A 15,723-nucleotide genomic window follows, 5' to 3' on the forward strand; every position below is an offset into this window, starting at 1 on the left:
TGACGCAATTATATACATGTATATATATGTATATATATATATATATATATATTTGATATATATATATATATTTGATATATATATATTTATATCTATATATATATGCATATATATATATTTATATATATATATATACCTGCATATATGTATATATATACACACACACATTTATATATATATATATATAATACATATACTATACATACACACACACCAATAAATGCACACTCTGAGAAAATTCAGTAATATAACCTTCAAGGTCAAGGTCATTAAAGAGCCCAAGCAAATTTGGGTTTGATAAAAAACAAGGTCTGGTCCTTAAGAATGTTCTGTTATAATATGAAGTTTATCCCTTCAAAAATAGCAAAGTTACAGTCAGTTACTGCCAAAACAATGAAAATTTCAATAATTTGACCTCCAAAGGCAATGTCATTAATGAGTGAAGGTCAAGGTCTTTCGGTATATTTTTAACAGTTATCTTTGAAGATTATTATGTTCAAGTTTGAAGACAATCCATCCAAAAATAACAAAGTTACAGCCAATAATAGCCAAAAAAATGAAAATTTCAATAATTTGACCTTCAAAGTCAAGGTCATTGATGAGTGAATGTCAAGGTCTGTCTGGTTATTTTTAAGGGATATCCTTGAAGATTATTATGTTCAAGTTTGAAGACAATCCATTCAAAAATAACAAAGTAACAGCCAATAACAGCATGAACAAGCAAAAATTGGACTTTTAACCTTGAAGGTCAAGGTCATTTATGGATGAAGGTCAAGGTTAGTGTGGTCTACTGAAAGGTCTTGTCCCAAGGGTTGTTGTGGCCAAGTATGAAGACAATACACCAAGAAATAAAAAAGTTATGATCCAGGTACAAGTTTTCGGACGGCAACGGCAACGGCAACGGAGACGGCAACGGCAACGGCAACGCCGACCTGACTATAACAATACCTCTACTTTTTTTTTCAAAAAAAAAAAAGTCGAGCTAAAAAAAGATTGTTTGTTTAACAAGTGTCATAAAACAAACTTTGCACTTCTTGACCATGGTTTCACTAAATATTTGACAGAAACAACCCTTTGTTCTAAAGACAACTTTATTTCTACTGAATGAGAAATACAGCAAAACTTTTCAAACCTGCAGTTCTACTATTTTAGAAAAACAGCAGTCTCATGACTGACCAACCAAATCATAAACTATAACTTTCAATCATTTAACTGGAGAAATAATGAACTTTTAACAAAACAGCGAAGTAAAGACTTTAACAGAGGCCTAACTAACCTGAGCATTCTACACCTATGCTCCTGAAGTCTTGCAGCTGCAGCATCTAAATCCCTCACTTCCTTACTGCTCCATAACCTCTCAGCTACAGCAGATGCTCTAGGCCTGGAAATATAGTTTATGGAAAATCATCTTATCATATTTACGTATCACTCATCAAAATATGTCGAAAATCTTAAAAACACTGAAAAGGGTTCTGTTCTGTCTTTAAAATATTATTGTACATTATGTGACATTATGTGGCATTTACTTGTACATGCATGTCATGTAACATTTGCTTTTACATTATGTTAGATTTGTTTGTACATTATGTAAAATTTGTTTGAACATTATTCATTATTGTTTAACATTTACTTGTACATTATGTAACATGAACTTGTACAGTAATTAACAACTTATTGTACATTATGTAACATGAACTTGCACATTGTGTAAAATAAACTGGTACATTATGTAACATGAACTTGCACATTGTGTAAAATATACTGGTACATTATGTAACAACTTCTTGTACATTATGTAACAACTTCTTGTACATTATGTAACATGAACTTGTACATTATGTAACAACTTCTTGTACATTATGTAACATATACTTGCACATTATGTAAAATATACTGGTACATTATGTAACATCTACTTTTTACATTATGTAACATTTAAAGATCCTGTAGCACACATTTTTTATGGTTTCATATCATAAATATGATGCTCAAATTAAGATTTATCAATTTTGTAAGTTCCAAAAAGCATTATTTATAGAAAATATTACCGAATTTAACATTTCATGTAAATAAAAGGAGGTAATAAAAAAATTATTTTCTATAAAGTGTAAGTCAACTTTTCAATAAGAAATGAATGCATATATTTTAATTATTGCATAATTTATAATATGTACAAATTTTTGCAGTACATAATTTACATATTCTTCGATGTTTCAAAATTGTTTTATATGCATAATTATATACATATTTATAATTTCACTTAAGTGTGGTATACAACCTCAATTTCAACATACAGGATCTTTATTATGCACTATGTAGCATCACATACATGTACTTACCACAGCGTAGTCATGAGATTTTCATTGTCAATATATTCCGCCCACAGACACGCCTCTCCACCAAGAACCTTACTCTCATCAATGTTAAATCCTGAAATAAAAATATATAAAAAACTTTTACTTCTGCTAAAACCATACAATCAAAATACAGGTTGGACATTATATCAATGTTGAAAAGTACACAATCAAGAATAATGTCAAGTTTTCAAAATGCAGATCTAAATGTTTAATATAAAATATTGAAAACTGCTTAAATGCTATATGGAATATTGAAAAGTTGATATATTTTGATAATGGTAGAATTTTCCAAAAATTGTGATTAAAAAAATAATTGAAGAAATCAGATGGATAGATATAAAAAATTTAAAGCCCTTTAGAAAATTATACTGTGAAATAACCTTCCTCCCTCTCCAAGACTTCTGTTTAATGAGTGTACTTTTTTCTCTGGGTCAAAATGGTTTCAATGGCACATTAGTGAAGTTCTTAATATTGACAGTTTGAAGACAGTATAATTACAAAGTTATGTTTAAGTGGGGAAAAATATTTTATGACTTGCTGCATAGACAAAGATAAAAAATTCTTTAGAAATAATAATACATCATTTCACAGTGCTGCACAAGCTGTATATAATTACCAATCTTCGGAATTTACGACTTTCTCAAATTGTCATGTGCAGACAGGTTAGGATATATTTCATAAAGCTATTATAAAACATTTTGAACAATTACGGCTTTTAATGATGTACTATATGTCTAGAAAACTTGATGCCTATATGTACTGTATGATGACAATATCATGATTAAATGTTTGTTACAATATCAATATCAACACCGTCATCCTTACACATGCATGCACAACAATGCTTTACCCTTTACCTGCTCAAGTTCTTAAAGGGACTGGTCCAACTTCCAGTTTTAAAGTAACAATGTAGTAACTCAACAGTATAGAGTCTAGTCAGATTGCAGGCCTAGCTTTATGCTAAACACTTTAAGATCCACTTAACAATAAATGTACTTATAATGTTGCTTATCACTGAAAGTTGACATTTATAGGTTGCTAAGCATTTCATGCTTAAACTGACATTTTCATATTTCAGAGATGTAAATAGTAAAATACTACATGTACAGTCATTAAAATGCATAAGGGCTATTATAGTCTTTCAGTACCTAATATGGAATACAAGAAGGATATGAGAGCCTTCTTTTGAAATACAAAAAGGCTATGAGGACCTTCTATTGAAATACATGACAGTTACGAGGACCTTCTTTTGAACTACAAGAGGGCTATGAGGACCTTCTTTTGAAATACAAGAATGCTATGAGGACCTTCTATTGAAATACAAGACGGTTACATGAGCCTTCTTTTGAAATACAAGACGGTTACATGAGCCTTCTATTGAAATACAAGAAAGCTATGAGGGCCTTCTTTTGAAATACAGGAAGGCTACAAGGACCTTCTTTTGAAATACAAGACGGTTACATGAGCCTTCTTTTGAAATACAAGAAAGCTACGAGGGCCTTCTTTTGAAATACAGGAAGGCTACAAGGACCTTCTTTTGAAATACAAGAAGGCTATGAGGGCCTTCTTTTGAAATACAAGAAAGCTATGAGGGCCTTCTTTTGAAATACAAGAGGGCTATGAGGGCCTTCTTTTGAACTACAAGAGGGCTATGAGGACCTTCTTTTGAACTACAAGAGGGCTATGAGGACCTTCTTTTGAAATACAAGAGGGCTATGAGGACCTTCTTTTGAAATACAAGAATGCTATGAGGGCCTTCTTTTGAAATACAAGAAGGCTATGAGGGCCTTCTTTTGAAATACAAGAAGGCTATGAGGGGCTTCTTTTGAAATACAAGAAGGCTACGAGGGGCTTCTTTTGAAAAACAAGAAGGCTACAAGGGGCTTCTTTTAAAAAAAAGGGGCTTTTTGGACTTTTATTGCTCTTTTATGAAATACAAGAAAACAATGATTGCCTTTAATTGAAAAACAAGAAGGCTATGAGGCTTTTAATTGAAAAACAAGGTCATATGGCCTTGAATTGAAATACAAGAAGTCTTGAATTAAAATACATGAAGGTTATTATGGACATTTATTGAAAAAACAAAATTACTAGATTTTATTGTTCAGTATGGAATACAAGAAGGGTATTGTTGCTATATATTGCTTTATATACTAAACTTACAATACATGCCAGACTTTTTTCATTTATCTAGAAAAAAATTTTTTATATTAAAATGTATTTAATATCTTTTTTTATTTATTTTATTATCTATTAAATTGCTTTTGCTGTCATCTTATTTCACCATAGAAAAGGAATTTCTTTATTTTTTCGCAAAGTAAATAATCCTCCTGTTAAACAATTTTGAATCCTGGCAACCAGTTTTTCACAATTTTTCATTTTGCTATAAAAAACCACCTGTCTATAACAGTAGATAAATTTCTTGATATTTAATAAATGTAAAGATACATATTTCATAAATCAGCTATGTATTATCCAGAACTTACAATCTAAAGTTCATAATAATTTATAACATTATACAAAGCATACACAAGCATTTTGCATATCCTGTAACAGTGCATTCTCCACAATACCCCCATCATTAAACATAATTAGTGCAAATACACCAACCCAACCTTTATCTTCTATGTCAAATACAAAGTGCTGCCATCATTTCATCAAGGATATAATATACTGTAAAAGTGGACTTCTAGAAATTTTTAGTGTCTCTGTACCAACATTTTATGTATAATTGCTACTATACCCAGATGAAGTTTAACAAACTGTAAGTTTTTGTCTTTTAAGACTATATTTCAAAAATTTCATTGGAATCGTGACAGTGGTAAAAGTCCTTTGTACTCCCTCCTCCCACACTTAACATATTATATATACATACAGAGCTGTAGGCCTTCATATTTACTTAAAAATATCATTTCTAAAAAATAGTTTTTGCTGTAAAATCAGTGTATATCAGAATTGTTCAATGGATCTTATAGAAAAAAATCCTGTTTATGAATTTCTTCAGGTGTACCTATGTATAGATCTACATTGATTCAAGATAATAAAGTATAAGAAGTTTTTGAAATATAAATTTAATCAAGTAGACATAAAATCTGGGAAAATATTTTGATTACTGTACAATTTTATTACATCAAATATATCACAATAAAACATTATTGATGGTCTTGTGTGGATTGAGAAACATATATCCACTTTTACAGTATTAAATTCTTACGTTGAGGTGGTAAAACTTTTCCCTCACTATCAACCTCTACAGCTGCTCTACGAACTATGAAAATCAGATACATTCTTTAAAACACGTAAACTCTCCAAACCTTTATCAGCAAACTATGTGTAAGAGCACGGATGTCATACCAATGCTCATCTAAGTAATGTCTATGGTCCTACAGATGTGCCTTCTCTGTTCTCATTAACAAGTACATATATGCCAAGAAAAAAGGACAATTTCTTTGGGCTGCATCAAAGGTTTTGCACAAAAATAACAACAACAAACTAGCGATCATAATAGCTTGGCTTCTTCTTTGAACAGACAAGCTAATAATACACAAAATTTCACAAATGTTTGTTTTTTATCAGTTTTACATTGATATTTTATATTGTATCTTGGTGGTTGGTCCTTCTAACAGGCTCTCTTGGATAACTAACCAGTAATTACAAATTTCTCCCAAAATGACAAACTACCAACTCTGAATCATCACTGAAAAACAAATGACCATCACATTCAATGTTCCCGACCAAATGTCACAGAAAATTTCTGTCTTACCTGAACAAATCTGATGCTCTCCCTTTAAATTAAGAGGGGCAGACTAATTTCATTCATGTACCTATACTATTATTGTTCTATAATTTCATTTTAAAAAGAACAACATAATAAAAACAGTAATTGTAGATAGCTTATCGGTATTCTTCATAACTCTTTATGAAACTTTACAGATTAATATTATTTAAGGCATCAGTTACAACAATGTAAAATGTCGTTGGATAAATTCTCTACAACAGACAAAGAGAAGTCTAGAACTGAATCAAGTTCAAATCAAACCAAAATATCAAAGTCTATGCAAAGTAGTGGTATCTTCTTATTTATCTATACTTAGATATTGAGTGAAGGTGATTAAATTCTTATTTCAAATTGAAGGAGCACATAAAAACACAACCTCCTGAATTTGGACATGTCTGATGTTTTCATTTTAAACCAACAATTAAGATGACTATTTGATGAAACAAATAATTTTAAAAGTTTAGTTTACATATACATTGTAGGTCTATATCTGTTCTCATGGTAATAATAGAAACATTATCCCAAAATACATTTAACACTATAACTTTTAGGAGAAAATATAAACATAATAATATTCCTGTATGAAACCAGGAAAGTTTTCTGTTCAATATGTACACATGTAATGATATAAATCACTGTCAACTAACAACATCATGGTTATTGTAGTGCATAAACTCATCTCTTAATACACTCTATCATATTTGTAGCATTATTCTTAACTATATGTAGCCTCTAAAAAGGGTCAAAGCAAAAAGGTTAACAAAATAGCATCTGAGAGTGCTGCAAGGGAAACCTCTTGTCCCATTCTGTCTAAATGTGTACATATAGCATTAAAAACCCCAGTGTTTTACTGTTTATAGTATGTTACTGTGATAAATATGATAATAAGTGCTCTAGCCTTGGTTAACTATTGAGCAATATCAATAGAAAATACAAGGAAATGACATGAACAGTAAGAGCAAGTGTTTTTTTGTTTTTTTGAAAAAGTGTTACACTTGATTTTACTCAAAACTAGGTAACATAAACGATTTTTGATAATCTAGAATTTTTTTGAGGTTACGAAGGGAAACAATTCAAAGAAACTCAATCTCTTTGTTATAGTTTTGGTAAATGACAAAGAGGACATTTACAAAAATTCAAATAAATACTTTCTTAATTAAGATTTTGTATATTTACTTCATAAAGGTGTATAATTTAGCCAAACTTTCAGTACGAGTAATGAGTCTTAAACAGTGTTAGCTGGATGGGTGGGATAAAAGCGGCGGGGCATAATGCTGTTGTAATATTCTAGACATTATTTAAGTAACATTGCCAGGCTGAGATTGTCTTTCTATCAAAAGTAAAGCAAGAGTGTATTTGGGTTATTTTTGACTTTATTACCACCATCATTATCCACAGGGTCACAGTTGTAGTATTTTGGCCACTGAATACCATATTCTATGTTGTTTATATACCAGCATGATGAATAAAGTACATTGAATCCCAGAGATATAGCCCGCTGAATATCTTCATGATTGCTTAACCAAACTTGAATAATTGTATCATTTGGGAGCTGAAAATAGTTGTTTTATATTTTGTATTTCATTGTACTATCAACAAGTTTATCCCTAAAGAAACATTAACATCATGGCCAAGTTTCAAGAGATACAGATAAAAATCAGCCTAGGCATATTCAATTCTGTTACAGATTGTAACTTTTGATAATTTTTCAGACAGAAAAAATGTGTTAAATTTTCTTCAAAATACAAATATCTCCATCTCGTGAAACTTGTCATGAGTAACTTAAATATCTATGATTGTCTGTAGCGTAGCAGCATGCTGTAAATAAAGGAGAATAAACAATATCAAGTTACCATAAGTTGCATCAGCAGGATCACACTGGTAATATTTCGACCATTTTGTACCGTACTCAATGAGATCAAGGTACCAACAAGAGGAATATATGACATTCATCCCGAGCGAGATCGCTCTCTCTACTTCCTCCATACCACCCTGCCATACTTGTATAATTGTGTCATTTGGAAGCTGCAATATATCCAACCGGTGATTTACAGTGTTCATACAGATATTCAATATCCAAATTTAAGCACTTTTAAAGCACTTTTTACCAACATGAAAAATAAAGTGTATTCTTCACCAATGAGGTAAATATGGTTTAATGTCTCAGGGCCTATATCATATGAACTCCATCACTTTTTTCTTTTCTTTTTTAATCAGGCACCTGTGCAGAACCACTGCCAGTCAGTAAGCTAGCTGGATATCTTTCTCACATGAAGAATCCCAAGATGCTAGTGCGGCTTAAACCTTCAACGGTGAGAGACAAGTGGTTTGAAGTCAACAACCTTAACCACTCAGCCACAGATGTCCCCTACCATCACTTATTGTCTTTCCACTTTTACTTTTTTGTATGATAGTAGAAGAAACAAGAGATGTCTTTAAGACATCATGCTCTACCATTTTCCATAAGACTAGGGCAATAACTGTGTAAACAGGTGACTCAGAGTTATGGAACCTGTGCCCATAATGTCAGATTGTGTGTGAAATTTGAAACAAATCCCTGATCCCATTTTTCCTTTCTGAAAACGTGACCTGGTGACTCATTTTCCGACTTAACAATGAAATCATCATTTAAAACAAATATAACATGCATTGTACCTATAAATCATACACTTCAAAATATGGCCTAAAGAACATTAACCGGATTTTCCTTTGATCTATGCTAGTGACCTAGTTTATGACCCTAGATGCAACATATCTGATCTTCACTGATATCATCCAGTCAGACACTCTAGGCAAGTTACATTTACACTTGAATCAACATTGTGACCTCTACAGGGTAACAATCTTTCCTTTAAACTTTGATTTATGCTCAAACTTGTACACAAACCTTCTAACAATGTTTGATGAAGGTAATTATAAAATACATGTTACCTGAACAAAGTTAACAACTTAAATGGTGGACTGATTGCATACATCTGACTAATTCTACAGCTAAGTAGCATTCAGTTCAGACTTCTTTAACTAAACATTTCTTCTTTTTTTGTTAAATATTTAACACAAACATAAATGCTGTAATTCAATGTCCCTTGATGTTTAACAGTAAGTTTATTAATCTGACCTACCTGGACATTATTGTTCATAATTTCTTGCCAAAACACGAGTCTAACTCCAGATGATCTTGTTGAGCTCATACTTTTGATATCTTTAATAAGTCTGTAAATAATACCAACAAAAACAACATAAACATACAACAACTGGAGTGCCTTCATCATACTAGTTCTTACACAAGGACACCAGTTGAAAAACAAGAATATATCTAGCTGATTTAACATTACTTAACTTGCTGAATTTCTGTAATGGATTTGCCTGTCTTCCAATGTGGAACATTCCATTCAAAGTAAAAAGAGTTAAAAGGTGTTTCAATATCAACATCATAAATTGAACTACCAATTATATAGTGCCTGCCCAGACCTACTATGTGCATGCAAGCTTGGCTTTGGAAAAGGCAAATCAATTTTTTGGTTTTCAGTAGTTAGACATTTAATATAATACTGAATAATCTATATGTCAAAATGATCAAATGTTTATAATTCATCAAAACCATGATCAGTTTATAGAGGATATTTGTTTAGTTCAGTGTAAGATCGAAATATATTTCACCGAGTGAGCACCAAAAGGTATATTTCACGAGTGGCGCAGCCACGAGTGAAATACGAACTTTTGGTGTTCACAAGGTGAAATATATTTCAATCTTACACTAAACTAAACAAATTTTCTTTTTATTACATGCAAAGAAACGTTTTAAAAAGACATTAAGCCTAATACTGAATGAAAAGCGCGCCAAATAATAATACAATGTGACGTCATTTACGACGTCACGTCATTAAGTTGGTACCCAGTACTGTGCACTGTGAAACAACGTAAGGGGCTTAAATTCAAAACAGTGAAATTATCAAAGTGGTAATTTCACTGTTTCAAACAGTGAAATTACCAGTTTTATATCACTGATATATTTCTATAAACCACCGAAAAGCATGTAATAAAATAAGTTAATAGATAATCAGAATTTATTTAATTTATACAATTTCATTTGACAAAAAAAAAGTAGGGCAGGGACTAAGCTTTGATGTTCGAAAAATTATTGAATAAAATTTTAAATATATATTGATACAAATAAACACAAGGAACATCGCAATGCGATGCAACCAGGTTTTCAGCAAAATATTTCACAGAAGCTTTGTCATGAAGGGGCATTTGTTTTTAATTAAACTTTTAGGAGGAATTATGGCTTTTTTAATATTCCTCAAACAAAAATGATTGAGAAATTTTATGCTGTCTATTCGCCTTTTTTCCCCAAATGTTTTAGAAAGGTAAACAGTCCTTTATTTTTGCTTAATTTTTGCATTTTTGCGTCTCTTGTCATTTTCTTTTGTCAACAATATTGGCGTGTGGTGTTTTGTGCGATATCAAGAAAAGTATGTTCACAATTTTAAAAAAATACTTGAATGATGTCTTGGAAGAAACATGGGAATTTAGTGAGCGCCAGGGCACTTGATGACAAAGCTTCTGTGAAAGTTTGGTCAAAATCCATTGAGAAATGTAGGAGAAGTTGCGCACTGTAGAAATTGTTCACTATATATTCTGTATAAGGAAAAAATATACAAAGGGCCATAATTCGGTCAAATATTATCCAATCACAAAACCCCGACAATATGTGCCAGGCACTTGAAAACAAAGCTTCTAAGAAAGTTTGGTCAAAATCCGTTGAGAAATGTAGAAGGAGTTGAGCACAGAAGAAATTGTTCTCTATATGGAAAAAATATACAAAGGGCCATAATTCGGTCAAATATTATCCAATCACAAAACCCCGACAATATGTGCCAGGCACTTGATAACAAAGCTTCTAAGAAAGTTTGGTCAAAATCCGTTGAGAAATGTAGGAGGAGTTGCAAACAGAAGAAATTGTTCACTATATATTCTATATAAGGAAAAAAACAAAGGGCCATAATTAGGTCAAATATATACCAATTGCAAAACCCTGGCAATATGTGTCAGGGCACTTGATGACAAAGCTTCTGAGAAAGTTTGGTCAAAATCCGTTGAGAAATGTAGGAGGAGTTGCGCACAGAAGAAATTGTTCACTATATATTTTATATGAGGAAAAAAAACAAAGGGCCATAATTAAGTCAAATATTATCTAATCGCAAAACCCCCACAATATGCGCCAGGGCACTTGATGACAAAGCTTCTGTGAAAGTTTGGTCAAAATCCGTTGAGAAATGTAGGAGGAGTTGCGCACAGAAGAAATTGTTTACGCCCGCCCGCCCATCCGCCCCGCCCGCCGACATACCTCAATCTAATAACCAGTTTTTTCCTTCGGAAAACCTGGTTAATAATATTTATAATGTTTGTATTAGTTACCTGGTAACATAATATTCCAGCACTTTTCTAATGTCATAACTGTAATAGTAAGGATCTGAATTTCTGATCTCAGTCTCTGGTTTACCTTCTAGTTTTGCCAAGAACTTTGTTACTTCAGAATTAGATTGCCTGTAGGAAATAAGCATAAAAATGTTAAAAATCATAGAAACAGTAATTTATCATGGTAAATACAGAAAATAATCAATGTAAAGAAGAAGGCCATGATAGACCCGGATTGCTCGACTGAGATTCATTAATAATAGAGAACAGAGTGATGTAACTTGGCATCAAAATGCTTCATTACTTGGCTTGGATGGTATTATCACAGTGCCGAAAGCATATAGCCCTAAAATTTCTCAATTACAATTTCAAGTATGTACATTTTTACAATATACACACCTTACAAGTACAAAGGGGAAAAACTCTGACATGTCATACAGAATCTGATAAAATCTTACTTTGCCACAGACTTTTATAGTTAAACATTCATATGAAGATCTCGTATTTGTTGAAACTTTTTAGTTATTGTATCAAGAAGATAAAGAAACATGTGAATTGGTAAGAAAATTACAATGCAACATTTATTTCATGGTAACAAAATGTGTATAAATCTATTGATCATTACCAGCATGTCATAGGGACCTCGTCTCCACCCAAGTGTATATACTGATCCTTGAATGAATGAATGACATCTTTGAAGAAATTTTTCAGGAATCTGAAAGTTTCGTTCTTGGTGGGATCCATAGGGCCCAGGTAGCCATCTACAGGTCTGTCACCTTGGTAACACTGAGTCAATAAATCTGGTCTGCTTAATCCCCAGGAATAGGTATGACCTGAAATCAATATGTGATATATTTATTCTCTTCATTCAATAATAAATAAAATAACCAACAACTAGATGGCTTTGAATGTAAATACATTCCTCCATTTAAAGCATAAGTATCTCTGCAAAGTTTGAGATAATTTTAAGGTATTATTTCCAACTAAATAAATTTACACACAAGTTAATATTACTAATAAAAAGTCATGACTAGTTACTCCATGTACAAAAGTTCAACACATATATCCAAAAATAAAGAATATATTCAACAAAACCATCAAAATAAATACTTTACAATAATGGTTCTGTTGTTATTAACCTTCATCAAACTCAATTTCATAAAGTGACTCATCCATCTATCAATCTGGACAAATCCTTTCATCATTTTTAGGGAAATTTTCACAGACCAGCCAACATTCTGCATTGGTCACATGGGAAGAATCAGTGGCCTCTAGCACTCTACTGGTTAATGATGGACAGATAACTGAACCAGGATTTATGTTAGTTCAAAAAATCAATCTGAAGTTGCTCTTTGTTACAAGTTAAACACAATTTTGAAAATGAATCAGTCTAGGTTTTTATTTGTGAAATATTGTTGAAGAAAACATGAAAAAAGAGAAAAAATTATGGATAAGTGATAACAATAGTTCTAGGTGAGAATGTGTTTCAATGAGCTAGAGTGTGATTAATGTTTATTTATTTTCACTACCTGAAAATGAGCAATTCAAATGTATATTATCCATTATATGGTGAGGATTTCTGTCATTAACGCTGACTTACCTGGTGTATCAAATTCTGGTTCCACTCGTATACCCCGTAAACGTGCATATTCTATTATATCAGCCACATCTTCTGGCATATACACAAAAGAAGGATGAAAGGCTCCCTGTAAAACATTATAAATCAAACTTCAGTTTAATCAAAAGAAATGTAAGTAAATGTACAAATAAAAAATTTTAAAGTAAATTCTAAAAGTATCTGGAAAAACGCACTGGAGTGTTATGAAGCCATTCAATAAAACGATATTACAGTAGTGTATTAAAAATTTTCCCTATACAAATATAGCCTTAAAGCGCACTAAACTAAGCTTTATACGGTAGGCCCGTCAGCGAAAAATAATTCTTTTTAACTGTAAACCATTCTTCTTAGTTTAGACTTTTGATTAAGAGAATATTATAATTGTGTAGATTCAATACTTAATTTATTTCACTTGTTGAATAAAACAATATTATGCTCGCCAGATGCTCACTTATAATTTTATTCAACTCGTCCAATAAATTTAATATTAAATCTACACTCATTAAATGTCCTCTATATCTTTAGCCTATCCAAATCTTCAGTTAATGTATTTAAAATGGTAAAAACAAAAGTTCCATTGAGTCCTTAGGCAACCTGACCACACACACTGACTAATCAATATGTGGCAACCTGAATGACTTGTCAAATCAAGAATTTGTATAAAACTTCTAATAAAACCTGCTAACTTAAATTTCAAAGTAGACCATGTATTTAAAATCAATGGGTATCATGATAAAATGGAATAAACATTTACCTTTGCACTAAGATCAGGATAGGCATTACTATAGAATGGGAAGGACTGATCATCTACTAAATGCCAGTGTAGAACATTCATCTTGTTTTGTGACATGCCTTCCTGTAATTTACAGTACACAATCACGTAAGTTTTCATTTACATAATGCTCTTTGCTGTCAGCCACAGAAATGAAAATAATGCTGAAATGTTCAACTAAAGAAATGAACAAATACAAATTGCTGAAATAAACAACTACAAAAATGAATAAATTGCTGACATATTCAGCTACAGAAATGAATAAATTGCTGACATATTCAGCTAAAGAAATGAATAAATTGCTGAAATATTCAGCTAAAGAAATTAATAAATTGCTGACATATTCAGCTAAAGAAATTAATAAGCGGACTTATTCAGCTAAAGAAATGAATAAATTGATGACATATTTAGCTAAAGAAATGAATCAATTGCTGACATATTCAGCTAAAGAAATAAATAAATTGCTGAAATATACTGCTATTGACATCTAAAGATTTCACACTGTAAAAGTGTCTGAATACATAAAGAGTAGGCAGTATTAACTTTACTACTGACTCTTAACAAACTGAAATACACTGAACATTATACAATGAATATGCAAAATTTCTCTAACATGGCAAATTCAGATTGAAGTCCTGTTATTCTACAGTCTACAAGAATCAATGTATTGAGCATACTGTTGTTACTAAGATAATTATATGATAACAGTTATAATTTACTGTCTCACAGAAATGACTCACTGATATAATAATTGCAAATAAAAAAGTAAACATCTGCCAAGAAATAAATCAAGTTTGTTTTAATGTATATAATGACTAGTCAATAACTGTCTGATGTTAGAGAGAAATTAGTTCCATTTTACATTTATATGTCACAGACATAGAATTGCACTATTTAATATATACTTGGGCTGTTAGGATACATAAGTGTATTTGTTGCATTAAATATTATCATCTTGCAATACCTATCGTTTATTTGTTTTGTAAAGAACCATACATATACGAATACAGTAAATCAAAATATGAAAATTTGATAAAATCTCAAATGTCAGAGCACGAAAAAGCTTTTAATTCCCTCTCAAATCAGTATATTTATGTCCATGAAAGCCCGATTTTTATTTTGTGCACAGCTTACGTAAGCAGTATAACAGAATAGCTACAACCTCAGATAACAAGTTCAATATATTTAAAAACTAACACACAAAGCCAATTGGTGCTAGCTTAAGAAACTTTTTATGTGAGTTTAGTTTTGAATCTCAGATTTTCATTTTTACATCTTCCCTCAGAGAAGTCCTGTAAATTCGTGTGGCTAAATATCTAAAAATGAATAAACTAAATTAAAACTCCCTCTATGGAATTATTTCAGTTTTCAAAGAATTTAATAGTGTGAAATATTAGTGTCATAACTAACATGCTATCATTGTGATGTGTACTCTTGTCTTCATTGCAGCTCTTTATGTGTACAGTAAAAGATACAATTCTATGCAACAGTGTAAATCTTTCTAACAGAATATATATAAAACATAACATCAGTAGTATTGTCTTTCTAGTCTACACATGCAATCTTCATAATTTACAAAAGCTTTAAGACACAATATTCTTTCCACTGCCATGTTGCAGGTAGAACACTACAACAAAGCATGAAATTTACAAATCTAATCATGGGACAAAAAAAAATCCAGTTTAGAATTTTTGGTTTATGTCACTTAAGATGAAAAAACCTGCCAGCACTTTGAAGTTTTTGAAAAATTGACACTGACAAAAAACTATTAAGATAA

The 15,723-nt window shown here is 31.3% G+C and overlaps 1 protein-coding gene across 8 annotated transcripts in view; it reads right to left on the reverse strand.

Moving 5' to 3' along the window:
* The window catches only part of LOC132750412 (uncharacterized), a 74,695-nt gene that overhangs the window by 13,276 nt on the left and 45,696 nt on the right, over window positions 1-15,723 (reverse strand). For 7 of the 8 annotated variants that reach the window (XM_060740384.1, XM_060740382.1, XM_060740389.1 and 4 more), the window contains 8 exons: window positions 13,929-14,030; window positions 13,157-13,262; window positions 12,182-12,389; window positions 11,557-11,685; window positions 9,258-9,348; window positions 7,989-8,160; window positions 2,340-2,430; window positions 1,277-1,381 (listed from right to left, as the gene is read on the reverse strand). In XM_060740384.1, the coding sequence (XP_060596367.1) occupies window positions 1,277-1,381; window positions 2,340-2,430; window positions 7,989-8,160; window positions 9,258-9,348; window positions 11,557-11,685; window positions 12,182-12,389; window positions 13,157-13,262; window positions 13,929-14,030 (1,004 nt within the window). Of the gene's footprint in view, window positions 1-1,276; window positions 1,382-2,339; window positions 2,431-7,515; window positions 7,688-7,988; window positions 8,161-9,257; window positions 9,349-11,556; window positions 11,686-12,181; window positions 12,390-13,156; window positions 13,263-13,928; window positions 14,031-15,723 lie in introns of all 8 variants that reach the window. The other variant, XM_060740383.1, reaches the window with a different exon arrangement.

This window comes from Ruditapes philippinarum, unplaced genomic scaffold (assembly GCF_026571515.1).
Source record: "Ruditapes philippinarum isolate M1 unplaced genomic scaffold, ASM2657151v2 ctg400_1_1_1_1, whole genome shotgun sequence".
In the NCBI taxonomy this organism is placed as follows: domain Eukaryota; kingdom Metazoa; phylum Mollusca; class Bivalvia; order Venerida; family Veneridae; genus Ruditapes; species Ruditapes philippinarum.